The 17,602-nt window shown below is 35.6% G+C and overlaps 1 protein-coding gene across 6 annotated transcripts in view; it reads left to right on the top strand.

The window, feature by feature from the left end:
* The window catches only part of DOCK7 (dedicator of cytokinesis 7), a 245,196-nt gene that overhangs the window by 145,197 nt on the left and 82,397 nt on the right, over window positions 1-17,602 (top strand). For 3 of the 6 annotated variants that reach the window (XM_025372819.1, XM_025372690.1, XM_025372759.1), the window contains exons 23-29: window positions 5,635-5,727; window positions 6,931-7,020; window positions 7,966-8,061; window positions 10,794-10,934; window positions 11,021-11,134; window positions 13,259-13,429; window positions 15,661-15,800. In XM_025372819.1, the coding sequence (XP_025228604.1) occupies window positions 5,635-5,727; window positions 6,931-7,020; window positions 7,966-8,061; window positions 10,794-10,934; window positions 11,021-11,134; window positions 13,259-13,429; window positions 15,661-15,800 (845 nt within the window). The remainder of the gene's footprint in view (window positions 1-5,634; window positions 5,728-6,930; window positions 7,021-7,965; window positions 8,062-10,793; window positions 10,935-11,020; window positions 11,135-13,258; window positions 13,430-15,660; window positions 15,801-17,602) is intronic. The other 3 variants (XM_025373022.1, XM_025372964.1, XM_025372899.1) reach the window with 1 other exon arrangement.

Below are 17,602 nucleotides of genomic sequence, written 5' to 3'. Positions count from 1 at the left end.
GGTTCCCTTATCTTTCCCAAACCTGAAACCATAGTTAAACCCAGTTGACTGCCTCTGCCATGTCAGAATCTGTGCAGCTAAACATGTCTTGAGAAATACCATGGTGATTGGTCTCATTTGAAATAAACCTCGAGAGAGCCCTTGATGCTGTCGGGCAATTATGCTGTATTTCTGTATCTCCATCACTTTCCTGTTGTCCCAGGAAATGATTTCATTCCTTCTTTTGTTACCTCAAACTTCCTAACACCGCCTCATTCCTTTTCTCATTTTATCTCCCATTTCATTGAGACAACTGAAACCATCAGAAGAAAACTTTGATAAACTTTTACCATCCTATCTAGCTACCTATTGCCATCTACTATCTACTGCCTAATATTCTTCTGTATTAAAAATGAGTAGATGAGCTATTTATTTTTCTAAATTCTTTCACTCAAGCTCTCATCTGGTCTCACCTGCTCAAGATCTACACTCCACCAGTTTTTCCATATCTCTTCCACATCATCAGTTTCTCCCTGAATACTGAATCATTCCCATTCACATACAGGCATGCTATTATTTTTCTCATTTTGAAAAAATAATTCCTCTCATTTGAAAGCAATCTAAGTGTCCATCAACAGATGACTGGATAAACGAAATGTGGTACATATATACAATGGTGTACTATTCACCCATAACAAAGAATGAGATCCTGTCATTTGCAACAACAAGGATGGAAATGGAGATCATTATGTTAAGTGAAATAAACCAGGCACAGAAAGACAAACTTCATATATTCTCACTTATTTGTAGAAGGTAAAAATTAAAACAATTGAACTCATGGAGATGGAGTATAGAATGATAGTTACCAAAGACTGGGAAGGGGCAGTGGGTGTTGGGAGGGAAATGGAGATAGTTAATGGGTACAGAAAAAAAATAGTTAGAAAGAGTATTACATAAGATCTAGTATTTGATAGCACAACAGGATGATTTGTACAATTAAATAATAAGTAAATAATGTTTATTATTTAGTTATTTTAAAATAATTAGAAATATATAATTTGATTCTTTGTATCACAAAGGATCAATGCTTGGGGTGATGGATACCCCACTCATTCTGATGTGATTATTACACGATACACCTTTATCAAAATATCTCATGTAAACCATAAATACATATGTCTACTATGTACCCACAAAAATTAAAAATAAAAGTAATAATTATTCTCTAGTATTTCAACTGCTACCTTATTTGCTATTTCTCTCCTACCTTTCATAGTAGAATTCCTTAATAATTTTCTTTACTTGCTATCTGCAGTTCTTGTACTTCTATCATCTCTACTTCAGTCAAATATTCCTCCCATTTTCCACCAAAACTGTCCTTGTTAATGTCACCAGCACCCTTCATGTTGCTAAATCCAGTGGTTACTTTTCAGAACTCAGCTTACTTTTACCTACGAGCAGCTTTTGACACAGTTAAACTTTTTTTTCCTCTGTGATTTAGTCTATTTATTTGACTTCCAGGGTACTGCATTCTGTTGGTTTCCCTCTTGGTTTACTGATTATACCTTTTCAGTCTTCTTTGTGGATTCTTCCTGTTCTGATCTCTTTATGTGGATGTGTTTCAGGCCTCTGTCCTTATTTCTCTTCTCTTGTCTTCTCTCTACACTCTACCTGGGTGAGCTTATTAGGTTCCATGGCTTTAAATACCACATAAATGTTATGCTAATGATTCCCAAAATTGTATTTCCAGTACAGATCTCTCTCTGGAGTTCTAAACTTAACCGCTTTTTCTAAATCGTGTTGTTCAGATTTGGATATATATGAAAGGTAGAGACACTTCTTTCTATCTCCATTACTACCATCTTGGTCTGAGCTACATCATCTCTCCCAGAATTAATGTACTAGCTTTAAAGATGGTTTCCCTACTTCTATCCTACGCTATGTTCACAACATAGCAACCAGAATGTTGCTTTAAAGACTTAAGACATGGTCGGGCACGGTGACTCACACCCATAATCCCAGCACTTTGGGAGGCCAAGGCAGGCGGATCACTTGGGGTCAGGAGTTCGAGACCAGCCTGACCAACATGAAGAAACCCCATCTCTACTAAAAATAGAAAAATTAGCCAGGTGTGGTGGCACATGCCTGTAATCCCAGCTACTCAGGAGGCTGAGGCAGGAGAATCACTTGAACCCAGGAGGCGGAGGTTGCTGTGAGCCAAGATAGCGCCATTTCACCCCATCCTGGGCGACAGAGCTAGACTCCGTCTCAAAAAAAAAAGACTTAAGACACACAAAAATTAAGTCATTACGTCATTCATCTGAGCACAGTCTTCTAATGACTTATTCCCTCAGTCCTTTTAAGTCTTTACTCTGAAGACCAACTTCCAAGTGAGGTTGACTTTGATTATCTTATTTAAATGTATAACCAGTGGCTGTGTCCTCAGCCTTCTAATCCCCTTATTCTGTTTTTTGTCTTTTTTTTTTTTTGGTCTCACATTTACTACCTTTTAATGTAGCGTATGAATTAAATATTTTTACTTTTTTTTTTTTAGTGTTTATCTCCCTTTAACAGAGTGTAAACTTCATCATGGCAGGGAATATTTGTTCCAAGGCACCTGTAATGTCTAAATTATTCAAGGTGCTCAGTAGATGTTTATCCAATGAAGACATGTTAGTATGAGTAAACACTGCAGGACTAGATCACTTTTTCAAGAACAGAATTATGCTTTTGTTCGCCCTCTTACTGTTGGGATTAATTATATATTTAAAGATCTGCAGAGATTTGACTTTATGAACGTTTTGGTTATATTTTATTCCCCAATATAAAATGCAGAACTCCTAAAATTTAAGAATATTTATATAACATGAACAGGCTTTTATTACTCCAGTGGCTGTAATGTAAATGTGAAAATATTTGTGAGACTTCTTCATACTTATGTTGCCAAAACTAGCTGTGCTTCCTTAATTCTAGCTAGTCTTTTAACATTCAGTTATGTAATACATGGTTGCATCAGGTCTGAACTTTATTGCTTTTAATCAAATGCCAGTGGAATTTTGCCTTGATACGTTTCTTTCTCATATATCATCTTCTATTTTTTTTATTTCTCAAACACTGAGAGCTTACTGTGTGCTAGGCGCTATGCTGAGGACTTGTGAATATGAAGCAAAATCTTTGTAATATAACACAAGTGTTGATGTCAAATCAAATACAGTATGGGCCTTGCTGAAGGATCTTATCTATATGTAAGGGAAAAAATTAATAGTGTTACTGGGATTTGGCAAAAAAACCTCACACTGACATACACATGGGCACATATTTGGTTAATCTATTCCATGTTTGTTGGAAATCAGTAAACATAAAGTTATTAGATTAAATGTAAGTGATAAATTTGCTTAAATATGGGCTGTTTGATATAATTCTTAGCTTTATAATACCTGAATTATGGGATTTACTTGCTTTGCCAAATAACTGAACACAAGTTTTCTTTAAATAGTTAGCTTTGACTGGTATAATTATAACTGTTCGGAACATCAGTATTGTGTATATAAATATAATTCATAGCACAGAGATTTTTTTATTCTCATATTAGCAATTATCATATATTGTAGTTTTAAAGGAAATTATTAAACAGTAAGTTAAGTGAATTTAAGAGCACAGCAAAGTCTTTATTCTTTTTGTGGAAATTTATGAGAGAAAAGAGGACAGTTATAATTTTGCAAAAATCAAATGCTCATGTTTTGTTATTTCGGTAACATGAGTAGTGACTATAAAAATTGAATCTGGTAGGAAGAACTTTACACTTTTATACAAAAGAGACATAATTTTGGACTTGGACATAATTTTGGAGACTAATGAAAACTGTTTTAACTTCTCTGAAAAACATAAGTCTTTTGTGTTTATTTGAAATATTATAATGGGATTCTGAGAAAGTGGATATTTTAAACAAATCTGATGGCATAATTTTACTAGTATTTTGATATTGTCTAATTTACTTTGATAGAAAGCATTTTAAGAAAAATATGTATGGAAAATTTTTATAAAACTGTTTTTGAGAGTTTACTATATTCAAGGCATTGAACTTAGTAATTTACTTCCATTATTTAATTTGATTCTTACCATATGAAGGGAGATGCTCTCATCATTTTTATTTTATAGATAAGAAACTGAAAAAGAAATTAAGTAATTTATCTTAGATTTTACAGCTAGTAAGCAGGAGAACCTGGATTGGAACCTTAACTCCCATATTAGACAATCACTGTCAAAAATGATGAGAAATGGGTGATTATTGTACCATCATTTCAGCTTCTCTGTATATTTGGGAAAAAATGAAAAAAGGTGGAGCAAATATTCTCCTAAAACCTAAGCCCTTGAGGGTTGCAGTTTTTCTTTCTTTTCTTTTTGAAAACTTCTCTTGAAGTATTTAAAAAATACTGATGTCTGGGGCACACTCACAGCAATTCTGATTTAATTGTTTTAAGGTAGGGCGCTGCACATTTGTTATGTTACTGTTGTTGTTAATTAAGCTTCCCAAATGGCACTAATGTCTAGACAGAGTTGATTACAGTTGTTCCCAACTCTTCACTTTTACCTGTCTTTCCTTTGGTGGTTTCTGGTTTGGGTCCGTACCCATGCCCTGATCTATTTACGTCAGCTTGCCTTCGATTGTCTTTGCTATTCTTACCCTAATAATTCTTTAAAATCTTTTACAACTTGCTCCAGTTCCAGTTATTAGATTCTCAAGTCCCCGGTCCAAATTGCTGAATCGGATTTATGGAGATAGAGCTCAGGATCTGAATTTCATAAAGCTTCTCAAGTGATTCTGACGATCAGTCAGTTTTAGGAAATAGAAGAAAAGCCTCTGTTTCCTTCACCTGAAATCACAGTTACCCCTTTCAGACAAAGATAAACATAAATTCACTTCTGGACATATACTTTAGTAGCGTCTTAAAGAAATTTTAAATTCATAAAGATGATGAAGATATAATTCCTATAGACAGCCCCAGCATAATGTTTTTCCTTGTAATATTTATTAATAAATAGTAGACCAGTGTGTTTAATTACAAGTGCAGCCCCAAATCCATTATTAGGAAGGAGTAAATATTAGGTATCATTTTTTTCTTAAGTTTTTACTTAATTTCTCCTGTCTGTACCTAAAAGAGAGTGAAGGTGATGGCAAGGTCAAATAGAATTATGGAGTATCACTGCATAGTAGTTTTCAGTTGATGTTAGATGGAATGAAATTAAAGTTTCAAGCAAAGAATGGGGTGTTTTTCTTCCATTTTTTCCTTTAAACCTCAGTTAGATACAGAGGAAATTATCTGTTGCTAACTTGTACTATCTTTAAAGAAAGTTTGGGGTGTGGTACTGTGGAAACATTAGTTATTGGTACTTCAAGAGTATTTCTTTACATAAAGAAAAATTACCTTTAAATACTATACTTATTGGTCTTGGTGATTTTTTAAAAATTGTGTTATATAATAAGATAATTTTGGTGAACTAATACTCTATAGGTTCCTACAAATTTTGGTTGCTTTAACAGTACTAATTAAAAACATGTTTGCATTAGAAGATCTGAATTTCTTTAAGAATAATTTATAGCATGCAACATGTAATATTTCTTTCCTTTCAAACTGCTTTCTATTATATGCTTAGGGTTTAGATCGCTCCAATTCCTGGGTTAACACTGGTGGTCCAAAAGCTGCCCCATGGGGATCCAACCCCAGTCCAAGTGCAGAATCAACACAGGTGGTGTTTATATTAGAGGTTTCTTTATTGGCTGCTGATGTTTCCCGTTAGAACATTACTTTTTAGTATATACTATGATTTCAGTGGCTTGCTTTTTTTAATCATTAAAAAGTGTGTATTTTTGTTTACTTAGCACATTTTCCAACTACTATGCATGAATACCACCAGTTGCACCAGTAATGTGCTTCTTTCCTATTTCCTATCTCTGCCTTCTTTCTTCTTTACATACCCTATCAATATTTCAGTGCCTGCTGCTTATGCAATTGATGGCTTTTATAACAGTTTCTTCTTTAGGAGTAGCACATCTTTAATAGCAATTTTTAAATTTTTATGTGGAGGAAACAAAACCCAACAGTTTTCTATTTGCTTTTGGTTTAAAGTGTAACTATTGTATCATTTTCATTTAACATTTACTATCTTGTTATTTTCTTCGTAATCACCGAATAGAAAGACTGGCAATAAATTGAAATTAAATGTGAACAGTATATGATCACCATGCTGTAAGACTCAATACCAGAAGCAAAAATCCATTTTAATTTGTACTGTGTTGCAAAGTATGAAATTTGTTGTACCTTAGCTGAATTAGGTTTTGCTTACTTAAGACTAGTTGCTTGATAGCTAATACTGCATGATATCTCAAAATATACTTCTCATCTGTGTTGGCTTTGGAGGGAAGTCTTGTTCTTAAAGAAAATTTTTAATTCGTTTCTAATATAGTAAATGATTTATATTTGATTTAGTATATGACAAACCTGAATAGTAGTTTTTGATAATAACGAAAAAGTGAAAGAAATTATTCTAAACTTTTTCCTTTGTTTATTTAATGTAAAGTTACTGATTCCTTATTTGTTCTGAGACCAGTTGAGAAGTATGTTTTTACTTTTTATATATTTTTACTAGATATGTGCATGTATATAGATCACACAGATAAAAGTTTCATTCTTTGCAACACTGAATATTTTATAATCACTGAAATACTCATCTTTTTTTAAAGACCAAAAATATGTAGAAGCCATTTTGATACTACTTATGCATTGTCATTAAAGCAGCTTAAAATGGTGAAAATGAGATGAGCAATAAAATAGATGGTTTTTGAAACCATAATAAAACTCTGTTTTAAACTTGTACATAATCCGTCAGCTGCAAAGTCATCCACTGCAAACATTAATGTTATCTCGTCATTCATTCATCTTCACTCCATAGGCTGTGGATCGAAGTTGTAATCGTATGTCTTCGCACACAGAGACGTCAAGTTTCTTACAAACATTAACGGGACGCTTACCAACTAAAAAGGTAGATTCATTGAAGACAATTCATAAGGGGGAAAATAATTTCACCAATTAAATAGATGTAAGATTTCTTTACATAACCAGTATGAGATACAGTAATTGCATTGTGCTAAAAAATATATCTGAGCAAGCATTGCTTGTCTGATGCCTTTTTGGGCATACCTTGTCAGTATATACTCTCTTACATTATGATAATGTTTATATCTTTGGGATTGACTATTTTTAGAATTTAGTGAATTCAAATTTGATCATCAAATTTTAGTACCAAAAAAATGTATCAACTCTTAATTATATTTCTGTAACTGCTTCTGTTTTGTGTTTTAAATCTCCAGGGAAAGGAAGATGAGTTAGAAAAATTGTCACTCTTAGTAAGATATGTTGATTTGCTTCCCTTATGCACAGTTTTGTTAGTCCTTTTTCATATTAATATACACTACTTTGCAAATGCTTTGTATGCATATCCATTATAAGGCAGAAATCTTCTGCTATTTTTTTTAAAAAAGACCTTACCTGAAAACTCGAAAATTAATGGCTCATAGCAAAGTTTAAATTTTAAAACGTATTTCCTAAATTGTACCAGCAAAGTTCATGCGTGTATTTGCGTATGTTTAAAATGTACTTAAGATACAAACAAGATATTACTGTGCTGTAAGTTTTTAGTCTAGTTTCTGTTTGCAGGTACAATTTAGGAGGCTATCTTCTACCTGTCGTTTTAAAATTACATTTTACTGCAAGATAACATGTAATTTTTTCAGCTGTTCCACATACCACTGTCTTACATGCTTAAATAGCCGTTTCGTTAATGGGTGTCTTCAGTGCATCATTGAATGGTTCACGTGCCTTATTTTGCTTATTCTCATTATATCTTCATTTGTATTTGCATTATTATTTGGTTTATGTTATCAGCAGACTTGACTTTGATAATAACTTTGGATTTACTTCTGGATAGCTTTTTCATGAGGAGCTGGCTTTGCAGTGGGTTGTTTGCAGTGGCAGCGTTCGGGAATCAGCTTTGCAACAAGCCTGGTTCTTTTTTGAGTTAATGGTGAGCAAAAACTGAGCATGTTCTTTAATATATTTTCTCTTAGTGAACAATTTTATGCTAGCTCATTTGTTATCTTAAAAGTATTTTTCTATTGTACATCTTACTCATTTACATGTGTCTCCAAGGCAAAATTACATGTGTTACATCTCTCAAGAAACACTGTGGACACTCAACACAGTTTAGGTGGAATTATGAAGAGTGAGACTCATTTTAACCCTTATTTTCTCAGGGATGGTTGCATAAGCTAGCTATATTTTCAACGGAAACTTGTGATACATTCTTTGCTAGTCATTATACATGAAGTCTATAAATGACAGTATTGTAGATTTTATACCAGAGATACAAAGAGCTTTATAGATACCCACTGCTATTATTATGGCTAATAAACTCTTAGGGAATTGCCAGTTACAATAAATAAAAAAACAACAGTACTGGCTGGGTGCAGTGGCTCACACCTGTAATCCCAGCACTTTAGAAAGCCGAGGCAGGAGGATCACTTGAGATCAGGAGTTTGAGACTAGCCTGGGCAACATAGCGGGAACCCGTATCTACCAAAACAAAATTTTTTTTTAATTAGCTAAACCTGGTGGCACACACCTGTAGTTCCATCTACTTGGAGGGCTGAGGAGGGAGGCTTGCTTGAGCCCAGAAATTCAAGGCTGCCGTCAGCTATGATCACCATGGCACTCCGCATGAATGACAGAGCAAGATCCTGTCTCTTTAAATTTGTTTAAGTATTTTTTTGCTTAATCAAATAAATGATACTTTTAAAATGAGTGAATTAATATTTTAATTAATAAATATATATGAACAGTTGACTCCTGAACAACATGGGGTTTAGGGGAACCAACTCCCCCACACTGTCAAAATCTGCATATAACTTCTGGCTCACCTAAAACTTAACTACTAATAGTTAAGTTGACCAAATAGTTACTGTTGACCAAATACTTTACTGATAACATAATCATATTTTGTATGTTATTCATATTATATATTGTGTTCTTAGAATAAGCTAGTGAAAAGAAAATGTTATTAAGAAAATTATAAGGAAGATAAAATATATTTGCTATTCATTAATTGGAAGTAGATCATCATAAATGTCTCCATCCTCATTGTCTCCACATTGAGTAGACTGAAGAGGAGAGGTTGGTTTTGCTGTCTCAGGAATGACAGAAGTGGGAGAAAACCCACATATAAGTGGACCCATGCAGTTCAAACCCATGCTGTTCAAGGGTCACCTGTACATATAAACTTGTATATGTAAACATACACATATGTAAACAAAGGCAACAAACATTTATCAAGTTGGCACAATATGCTAGTACTGCCCTGTGGCCTAGGTGTTACTAAGGCACAGAGAGGTTAAGTAACTTGTCTTAGTGTGCACAGCTTGTAGGTGGTAGGACTGTAATTATAACTCAGACATTTCAGCATTTGGGACCATCTTCTTCACCTTCCTCTTCAGCCTCTAGAAAGCTGAAATCACTGAAACTTTTTCTTCCAAAAAAGACGTATGTAAAAAAATTAAAATAAAACAACAAAAAAGAGAAAAGGATCTTCCAGAGTATGTCATAGGGTGGTACTCAGCATTGAATGTTGCCTATGTTATGGGTAAGAGAACATTTTATTCTAGAGATTTAATAATCTACAGAAAAAATAAATCAGGGACTACATGTAAGTGACAACTCATTTTTTTCCTAGAAAATAAACCTTAAATTTGTAATTCATGTGCTTCTCTGCTTCTCTTGTAAGGTAAAAATTGTAATTTTTGACTGTTTTTTAATAGTCTTACATTTATGTTCAGATTTCTAAAATACAAAATAGTCAAAGACTGCAATTTAAAACTTGGCTGTGCTCTATTTTAAGTATAGGACTTTAGCTTCAATTTCCCTGAATTTAAAGTTTATTCTTTATTACCATTACCACAGTGTTATAATAAAGAATCTGTACAATATTCAATACAAATACAGTACAATATAGTCCTCATATTTATTGTATTCCCACTATATGCCGTCATCTGTGTATTAGCTACTGAGGACACTATAGTGAAGACTGAGTTTCTAACCTTTCAAAGCTTACAGTTTGGGAGCTTTGGAATGGCAAAATTATTGAGTCTTGGAAAAATTTAATTAAATTTTTTTTGGCTGCATGTGATAGATTATATGCCTGTAATCCAAATATTTTGAGAGGCCAAGGCAGAAGGATCACTTGAGGCCAGGAATTTGAGACCAGTCTGGGCAACATAGCCAAACCCTGTCTCTATAAAAAAATTTTAAAATTAGCTGGGTGTAGTAGTGTGCACCTATAGTCCTAGCCACTCAGGAGGCTGAGGCAGGCGAATCACTTGAGCCCAGGAGTTGGAGGCTGCAGTGAGCTATGATCATGCCACTGTACTCCAGCCTGTGTGACAGAGTGAGACCCTGTTTCCTTAAAAAAAAAAAAAAAAAAAAAAAAAATTAAAGGTTGAAATTTTTTTTGTTGACATACACAGAATTTTTTGTCCTATTGTTAGCCAGCATAATTTTCTGAAGGTAATATAGTGTTTTGTTTGTTTTCTTAGCAAATACAAAACATCATCGGGAACTTTAAAAAATATTTGAGAAGCTAAAAATATTTCAGTCATCTATTAAATTACATGACATATTTTAGAGAGGGTCCAGGTGTTTAGAGTTGTTGTAATTGTTAATTATATTCATAGGAAATTAAACTCATAATTTCTATCTTTTTTTCAGGTAAAGAGCATGGTGCACCATTTATACTTTAATGATAAACTTGATGCTCCAAGGAAAAGTCGTTTTCCAGAACGTTTCATGGATGACATTGCAGCTCTTGTCAGCACGATTGCTAGTGATATAGTTTCACGATTTCAGAAGGTAATAACTTTTTCCCCACTTATCTCTCTTTCAAGCTCAGATTAAACTATCATACTTTAATTTTTGTTTTATATTCTGTTTCACAGGACACAGAAATGGTTGAGAGACTCAATACAAGCCTTGCATTCTTTCTCAATGATCTGTTGTCTGTTATGGACAGAGGATTTGTTTTTAGCCTTATAAAGTCCTGCTATAAACAGGTAATCCGTAGTTAGGAATAATTAGTAATCAAATAATTTAAATACTATGTTCTTTTCAGAGTTAGAGCTAAGAGACCTTAAGAGCACATTTATATACTGATGTTGAAACAAAAAGTAGCCTAAAGTAACATGTATTTACTAGCAAGGCAAAAATAAATTACACTTGTTTTATCAGGACACAAGGACTGTGGCAAGCTGTTATCAGTACAGCCAGTATTTCCTTGAGTTATACTGCCTACTCGTGACTCTTTAATCCCATTCTGGATCATACCATCAAGTCAGTAGTAATGTAAAGCAGTCTCAAGATGTCATGCAAGTGGAGCATTTATACCGACTGGACTTTTGTATCTTGAGTGATTTTTAAAGCAACTGCATTTTGCTGGGTATTCCTCCTAATCCAGCCCTGGATGTTGTAGAGTTTGGAATTATGGACAGATGTTTACGCATTTGCCAAATGTTGTTCATTATCTTGACTTTACTAAATTAAAAGCATCCTGGAACTTTTCCACACATAGCTGATTTTGTTAAAATTTTATCAACTGATTAGTGAAGTCTGCCTTCTAGAAAACATTAATTATTGGTTCTGCTAGGCCACTTTGGTAGTAAACTATATAAGCCTTTTAGAATTACCTTTTAAAGGAGCTTTAAACATACACATATTTCTGAGTCCCTTTCCAGAATTATTGAGAAGTTCAAACTTTTCATGGTGGTGGGGTGAGGAGCACACAGTGCTTGTGAAGCACCTCACAACTGGTCTACAGATTAGTTTTGGGGAACTAATAGTCCAGAATTCTATTTGGCAGTCTAATATTTAGAATTTTGAATATTCTGTTGGATGCCTTTATTGTTTATTTCTTCTTTTTTTTTTTTTTTGGTTTTTTTTTTTTGAGATGGAGTCTCGCTCTGTCGCCCAGGCTGGAGTGAAGTGGCCAGATCTCAGCTCACTGCAAGCTCTGCCTCCTGGGTTTACGCCATTCTCCTGACTCAACCTCCCGAGTAGCTGGGACTACAGGCACCTGCCACCTCGCCCGGCTAGTTTTTTGTATTTTTTAGTAGAGACAGGATTTCACCATGTTAGCCAGGATGGTCTCTATCTCCTGACCTCGTGATCCACCCGTCTTGGCCTGCCAAAGTGCTGGGATTACATGCGTGAGCCACCGCGCCCAGCCTTTTTTAGTTCTTCTAACAGAAAAGTTAAAACTGTGCATGGGCACTCACCCACATGAAAGTACTTCAACACGATATGTATCATTTTTACCTTTCCCCCAAAACTTTATGTACTATTGCTACCAGAACTTATCCTGTCTTTTTTCTTTAAGCATTGACCTCCTATATTTGTCAAACATAGAGCTAAGCTGTAGGGATACTAAAGCTATCAAATCAGTTTATAGTATGTCTCCTCAAGTAGCTTATGATGTCGCTGAGAAAACAGACAAATTGTAAATATAGGTAAGCACAAATTGCTATAAAAAGAATTGATAATTTCTTTTAAGAAGGAAGTAATAAAGGGTCAGGCGCGGTGGCTCATGCCTGTAATCCCAGCACTTTGGGAGGCTGAGACGGGTGGATCACGAGGTCAGGAGATCGAGACCATCCTGGCTAACATGGTGAAACCCCGTCTCTACTAAAAATACAAAAAACTAGCCGGGTGCGGTGGCGGGCGCCTGTAGTCCCAGCTACACGGGAGGCTGAGGCAGGAGAATGGCGTGAACCCAGGAGGCGGAGCTTGCAGTGAGCCGAGATTGCACCACTGCACTCCAGCCTGGGCGACAGAGCAACACTCTGTCTCAAAAAAAAAAAAAAAAAAAAGAAGGAAGTAATATGAAGTTATTTTGGTGGTATATGTTTTCCCTGTTTTATGAGAAGTAGAAATATTGGTGCTATATTGGAAACACAAGAATGTGGCTTTTAGGTTAGTCAAATGTGTTTCTATAGTAAACCTTATAGTTTTACATTTTTAATTTTAGCAGTAACTCTGGAAAAAGGTGATACTGTTACTTAAGCCACAAAATCCAAACTGGATACCAAGTACTACCTCTTTAATTCTAATTCGCCATTCTGGTATTAGTATTAAAGAAATAATAGATTCAATTGGTGTTCTCTTACTTATGCATTGCTTACAAGGTGTCTTCAAAGCTTTACTCATTACCGAATCCAAGCATTCTGGTGTCCTTGAGGCTGGATTTTCTGCGAATCATCTGCAGTCATGAGCACTATGTTACATTAAACTTACCCTGCAGCTTACTTACTCCACCTGCATCTCCATCACCTTCTGTTTCTTCCGCAACATCTCAGGTATGCAAATTGTGTGAATATACATGTATTTAAAGTCACTTCAGTGAAGAAGAATTTTAAACAATGAAAAAAATAACACTTACTGAATAATAGCTGTATGATAGGCTCAGTTCTGAGTACTTTATAAGTATTAAGTCATTTAATCCTCAGAATAACTCTAAGAAGGCAAGTTCTGTTATTATACCCATTTTGCAGATTAGAAAAACAGAAACACAGAAAGGTCACTGAGTAAAAAGTGGCAGAGCCAGGCTTTGAACCAAGGCTTTATTCTAGAGCCCAAGTTCTCTCTCTTTTTTTTTTTTTTTTGAGACGGAGTCTCCCGGGCTAGTATGCAATGGCGTGATCTCAGCTCACTGCAACCTTTGCCTCCTGGGTTCAAGTGATTCTCCTACCTCAGCCTCCCAAGAAGCTGGGACTACAGGCGTGTGCCACTATGCCCAGCTAATTTTTGTGTTTTTAGTAGAGACGGAGTTTCACCATGTTGGTTGTGCAGGATGATCTCAATCTCTTGACCCCGTGATCCGCCAGCCTCAGCCTCCCAAAGTACTGGGATTACAGGTGTGAGCCACCGCTCCTGGCTGAGCCCAAGTTCTTAACCACTGTTTTTTATTCCTTTCATAGACTTAATGCACATGTGAGTGAATTCGCCTAAATAAACTCACTAATTTAGATGTTTTCACAAATTGGGTTCTCTGAAACAGACACGAAGAATGAGTCTCAAATGCAAGATGTTTTTTAGAGATCAATACTTGTGAAAGGAAGTGGGGGATGAAGCATAATTGAACAGAGAAGTCAAACTGCAGTGGAGGCATGACAAAGCCCTGCTTAACTCTCTTGTATCCAGAAGCCCCAAAGGAAACTGGATGAAAATTGATGGGTTTTTCAGTGGGTGGTACTTGACTTCAACAGCTAGTAGGGTCTCTATAGATGAAAAAGTGTTATTGTAGTAGATAAGATGTACGTCCTCTTTTATAAATTGAGATTAAGAGATTTTGTGGTTTTAGTATCAGAGAAGCCTGTATTTCCCTTTCGCCAGTGAAACACTCTTTCTACTGTATTGTTCCTGAGGCAAGGAGGCTGCTTTCTTTAAGCTCTTAATTTCTAAAGTGAAAGTTAATCTTAGTACTTCTTAATTTTGTTTTCAATATATTTAATTCCTGAATAGGATTAGGTAGGTGATATTTCATATGCTTGATTTAAAAAACAAAATTTACACTTCAGCTAGAAAGACTAGAAAACATCAAAGGGTGCCTACAACTTTTCATTTTATCTTTGTAAAAAAAATCTTCTGGATCAGCCTATTTTTCCACAAACTGTTCAGTCTGGCTAGCATGCCCTTAATCTAGTGGATGAGGCTGCCCTTTTTCTCTCTTTCCCTATCCTCTGCCAAAGATGTAGCTACACAGACACATGAATCATAAATATGATTGCTAACACCCTTAAGGAAACATATTTGTTTATATCTAACTTCTTACTGAACATCTCATTGAGCCAGGAAATGCTCATAGAATTTCTTCTGTTATCTTGTTGCCCACTTTCTCAGCTAGCTACATAATTTTCAGATTCTATTAGATAACAGAGACATCACTCTTTTTTGAAAGGCTAGGAAGAGTTTTATATCCTCATTAGGAGATGATTTTCGCCATGGAGAAATATGAAATCTGTTGTTGCTCTAAGAAACCCCACATGAGTCCTCAGTACGGACTGTATCTTGGAGAATGCTATAGTATTTTGCAGTATTAAGACGTTAAAAAAAACTCAGTAGACAACAAAATGGTGGTAATTTTCCAGAGATAGTATATTCTGTGAAAAACAGTTGTACTGGTGTTTTGAATTTCTCTGGAACCCAGTAGCCTTAACTATGAATATTTCTCTTAAACTTTGGGGTAAGTGCATCTATGTCATTTGGATTTAGTTGCTTCTTTTTTTTGTCAGAGTGTGATACTGAAAAGTGGCTAAGAGAATAAAGGGGAAAATGAAAGTATATATGAAAAAAGAAATGTAAAATAATTAAATTTTCAATGGTTAATTTCTTTAATAAAGTAATTAAATTAATAAAGCAATCTCATTATAGTTTCCTGTCCCAAAAGTCTGAAAAGTTGCTTTCTTTAGTGTTAGTAATATAAAATAAACTACCCTAGGACAAAGTATTTCATTTCTTATATTGCTCTGTCTGTAGGATGTTTTGTTGCACTGCTGTTATAGTCTTGTTCTGCCTCACTCTCCAACAGAGTTCTGGATTTTCTACGAATGTACAAGACCAAAAGATTGCAAATATGTTTGAATTGTCCGTGCCTTTCCGCCAACAGCATTATTTGGCAGGACTTGTGTTAACAGAGCTGGCTGTCATTTTAGACCCTGATGCTGAAGGGTAAGTAGAACAGTTTTTACCTTGTAGAATATGAGTTTGATTTTGAACAGTGGACAGAAGTATTCCACTCACATTTCCCAAGGATTAGGAGAGTAATCTTTTACACTCTTTTTCTACTTCCCTCTTCACTAAGTTTCTCACTTATCTGTTTAATCAATTTTATGAAAGACTTTTTCTCATATTTTGTCTCCTCTGAATTCGGGATTTGTCTTAAAATTGATGGCATATCATGATTCATTTAGTATCATTCTTTTTCTTAATAGTATATAAAATAAATTGTGCATATTAGTAGATAGATTTGTTGATATAAAGTAAGTGCTTTTCATTTGAGGAAAATGGTCTTTGATTCCTTGTCAGGAAAATTTATCCTTTTTTGTTTGAGACAGATTCTTGCTCTTGCAACATCTCAGGTATGCTAATTGTGTGAATATACATATATTTAAAGTCACTTTTGTGAAGAAGAATTTTATACAATGGAAAAAATAGCACTTATTGAATAATAGCTGTATGATAGGCTCAGTTCTGAGTACTTTATAAGTATTAAGTCATTTAATCCTCAGAATAACTCTAAGAAGGCAAGTTCTGTTATTATACCCATTTTGCAGATTAGAAAAACAGAAACACAGAAAGGTCACTGAGTAAAAAGTGGCAGAGGCAGGCTTTGAACCAAGGCTTTATTCTAGAGCCCAAGTTCTCTTTTTTTTTTTTTTTTTTTTGAGACGGAGTCTCCCGGGCTAATGTGCAGTGGTGGGATCTCGGCTCGCTGCAACCTTTGCCTCCTGGGTTCAAGCGATTCTCCTGCCTCAGCCTCCTGAAGCTGGGACTACAGGCACATGTCACCACACCCAGCTAATTTTTTTGTTTTTGTAGTAACGATGGGGTTTCACCATGTTGTCCAGGCTGGTCTCAAACTGCTGACTTCAAGTGATCCACCACCTCAGCCTCCCAAGGTGTTGGGATTACAGGTGTGAGCCACTGCGCCTGGCCAAAAATTTATAATTTGCCATCATACTATGTAGCATTTTATTTCAAAAATTGCCCTATAAACAAATGTCTTTCGGTTTTAAAAACTTCCAAAGTTGTGTACATTTTTAAAGGATGTTTGGAAATTGATGTAATTAGAAAAATATGTTGTCTGATGAGGTGATTTTTGTTTGTTTGTTTGGTTTTTTGAGAATAGGTCTCACTCTGTCACCCTCATCCAGGCTGGACAATAGTGGCTTGATTTCAGCCAGCTGTAACCTCTACCTCCCAGGCTCAAGCAATTCTTCTGCCTCAGCCTCCCAACATGCTGGTATTATAGGTGTGAGCCACTGCACTGGCCTGATGATTTGAATTTATAGAAATAGCTTGATGGGCCGGGCGCGGTGGCTCAAGCCTGTAATCCCAGCACTTTGGGAGGCCGAGGCGGGTGGATCACGAGGTCAGGAGATCGAGACCATCCTGGCTAACATGGTGAAACCCCGTCTCTACTAAAAATACAAAAAACTAGCCAGGCGTGGTGGTGGGCGCCTGTAGTCCCAGCTACTCGGAGGCTGAGGCAGGAGAATGGCGTGAACCTGGGAGGCGGAGCTTGCAGTGAGCCGAGATCGCGCCACTGCACTCCAGCCTGGGTGACACAGCGCGAGACTCCGTCTCAAAAAAAAAAAAAATAGCTTGATGTAGCCAGGCGCAGTGGCTCACACCTTAATCCCAGCACTTTGGGATGCCAAGGCAGTCAGATCACTTGAGTCCAGGAGTTCGAGACCAGCCTGGCTGACATGGCAAAACCCCATCTCTACTAAAAATAACAAAAATCAGCC

This window comes from Theropithecus gelada, chromosome 1, assembly GCF_003255815.1.
Source record: "Theropithecus gelada isolate Dixy chromosome 1, Tgel_1.0, whole genome shotgun sequence".
Classification (NCBI taxonomy): Eukaryota; Metazoa; Chordata; class Mammalia; order Primates; family Cercopithecidae; genus Theropithecus; species Theropithecus gelada.
This window is presented reverse-complemented; position numbering and strand designations above follow the sequence as displayed.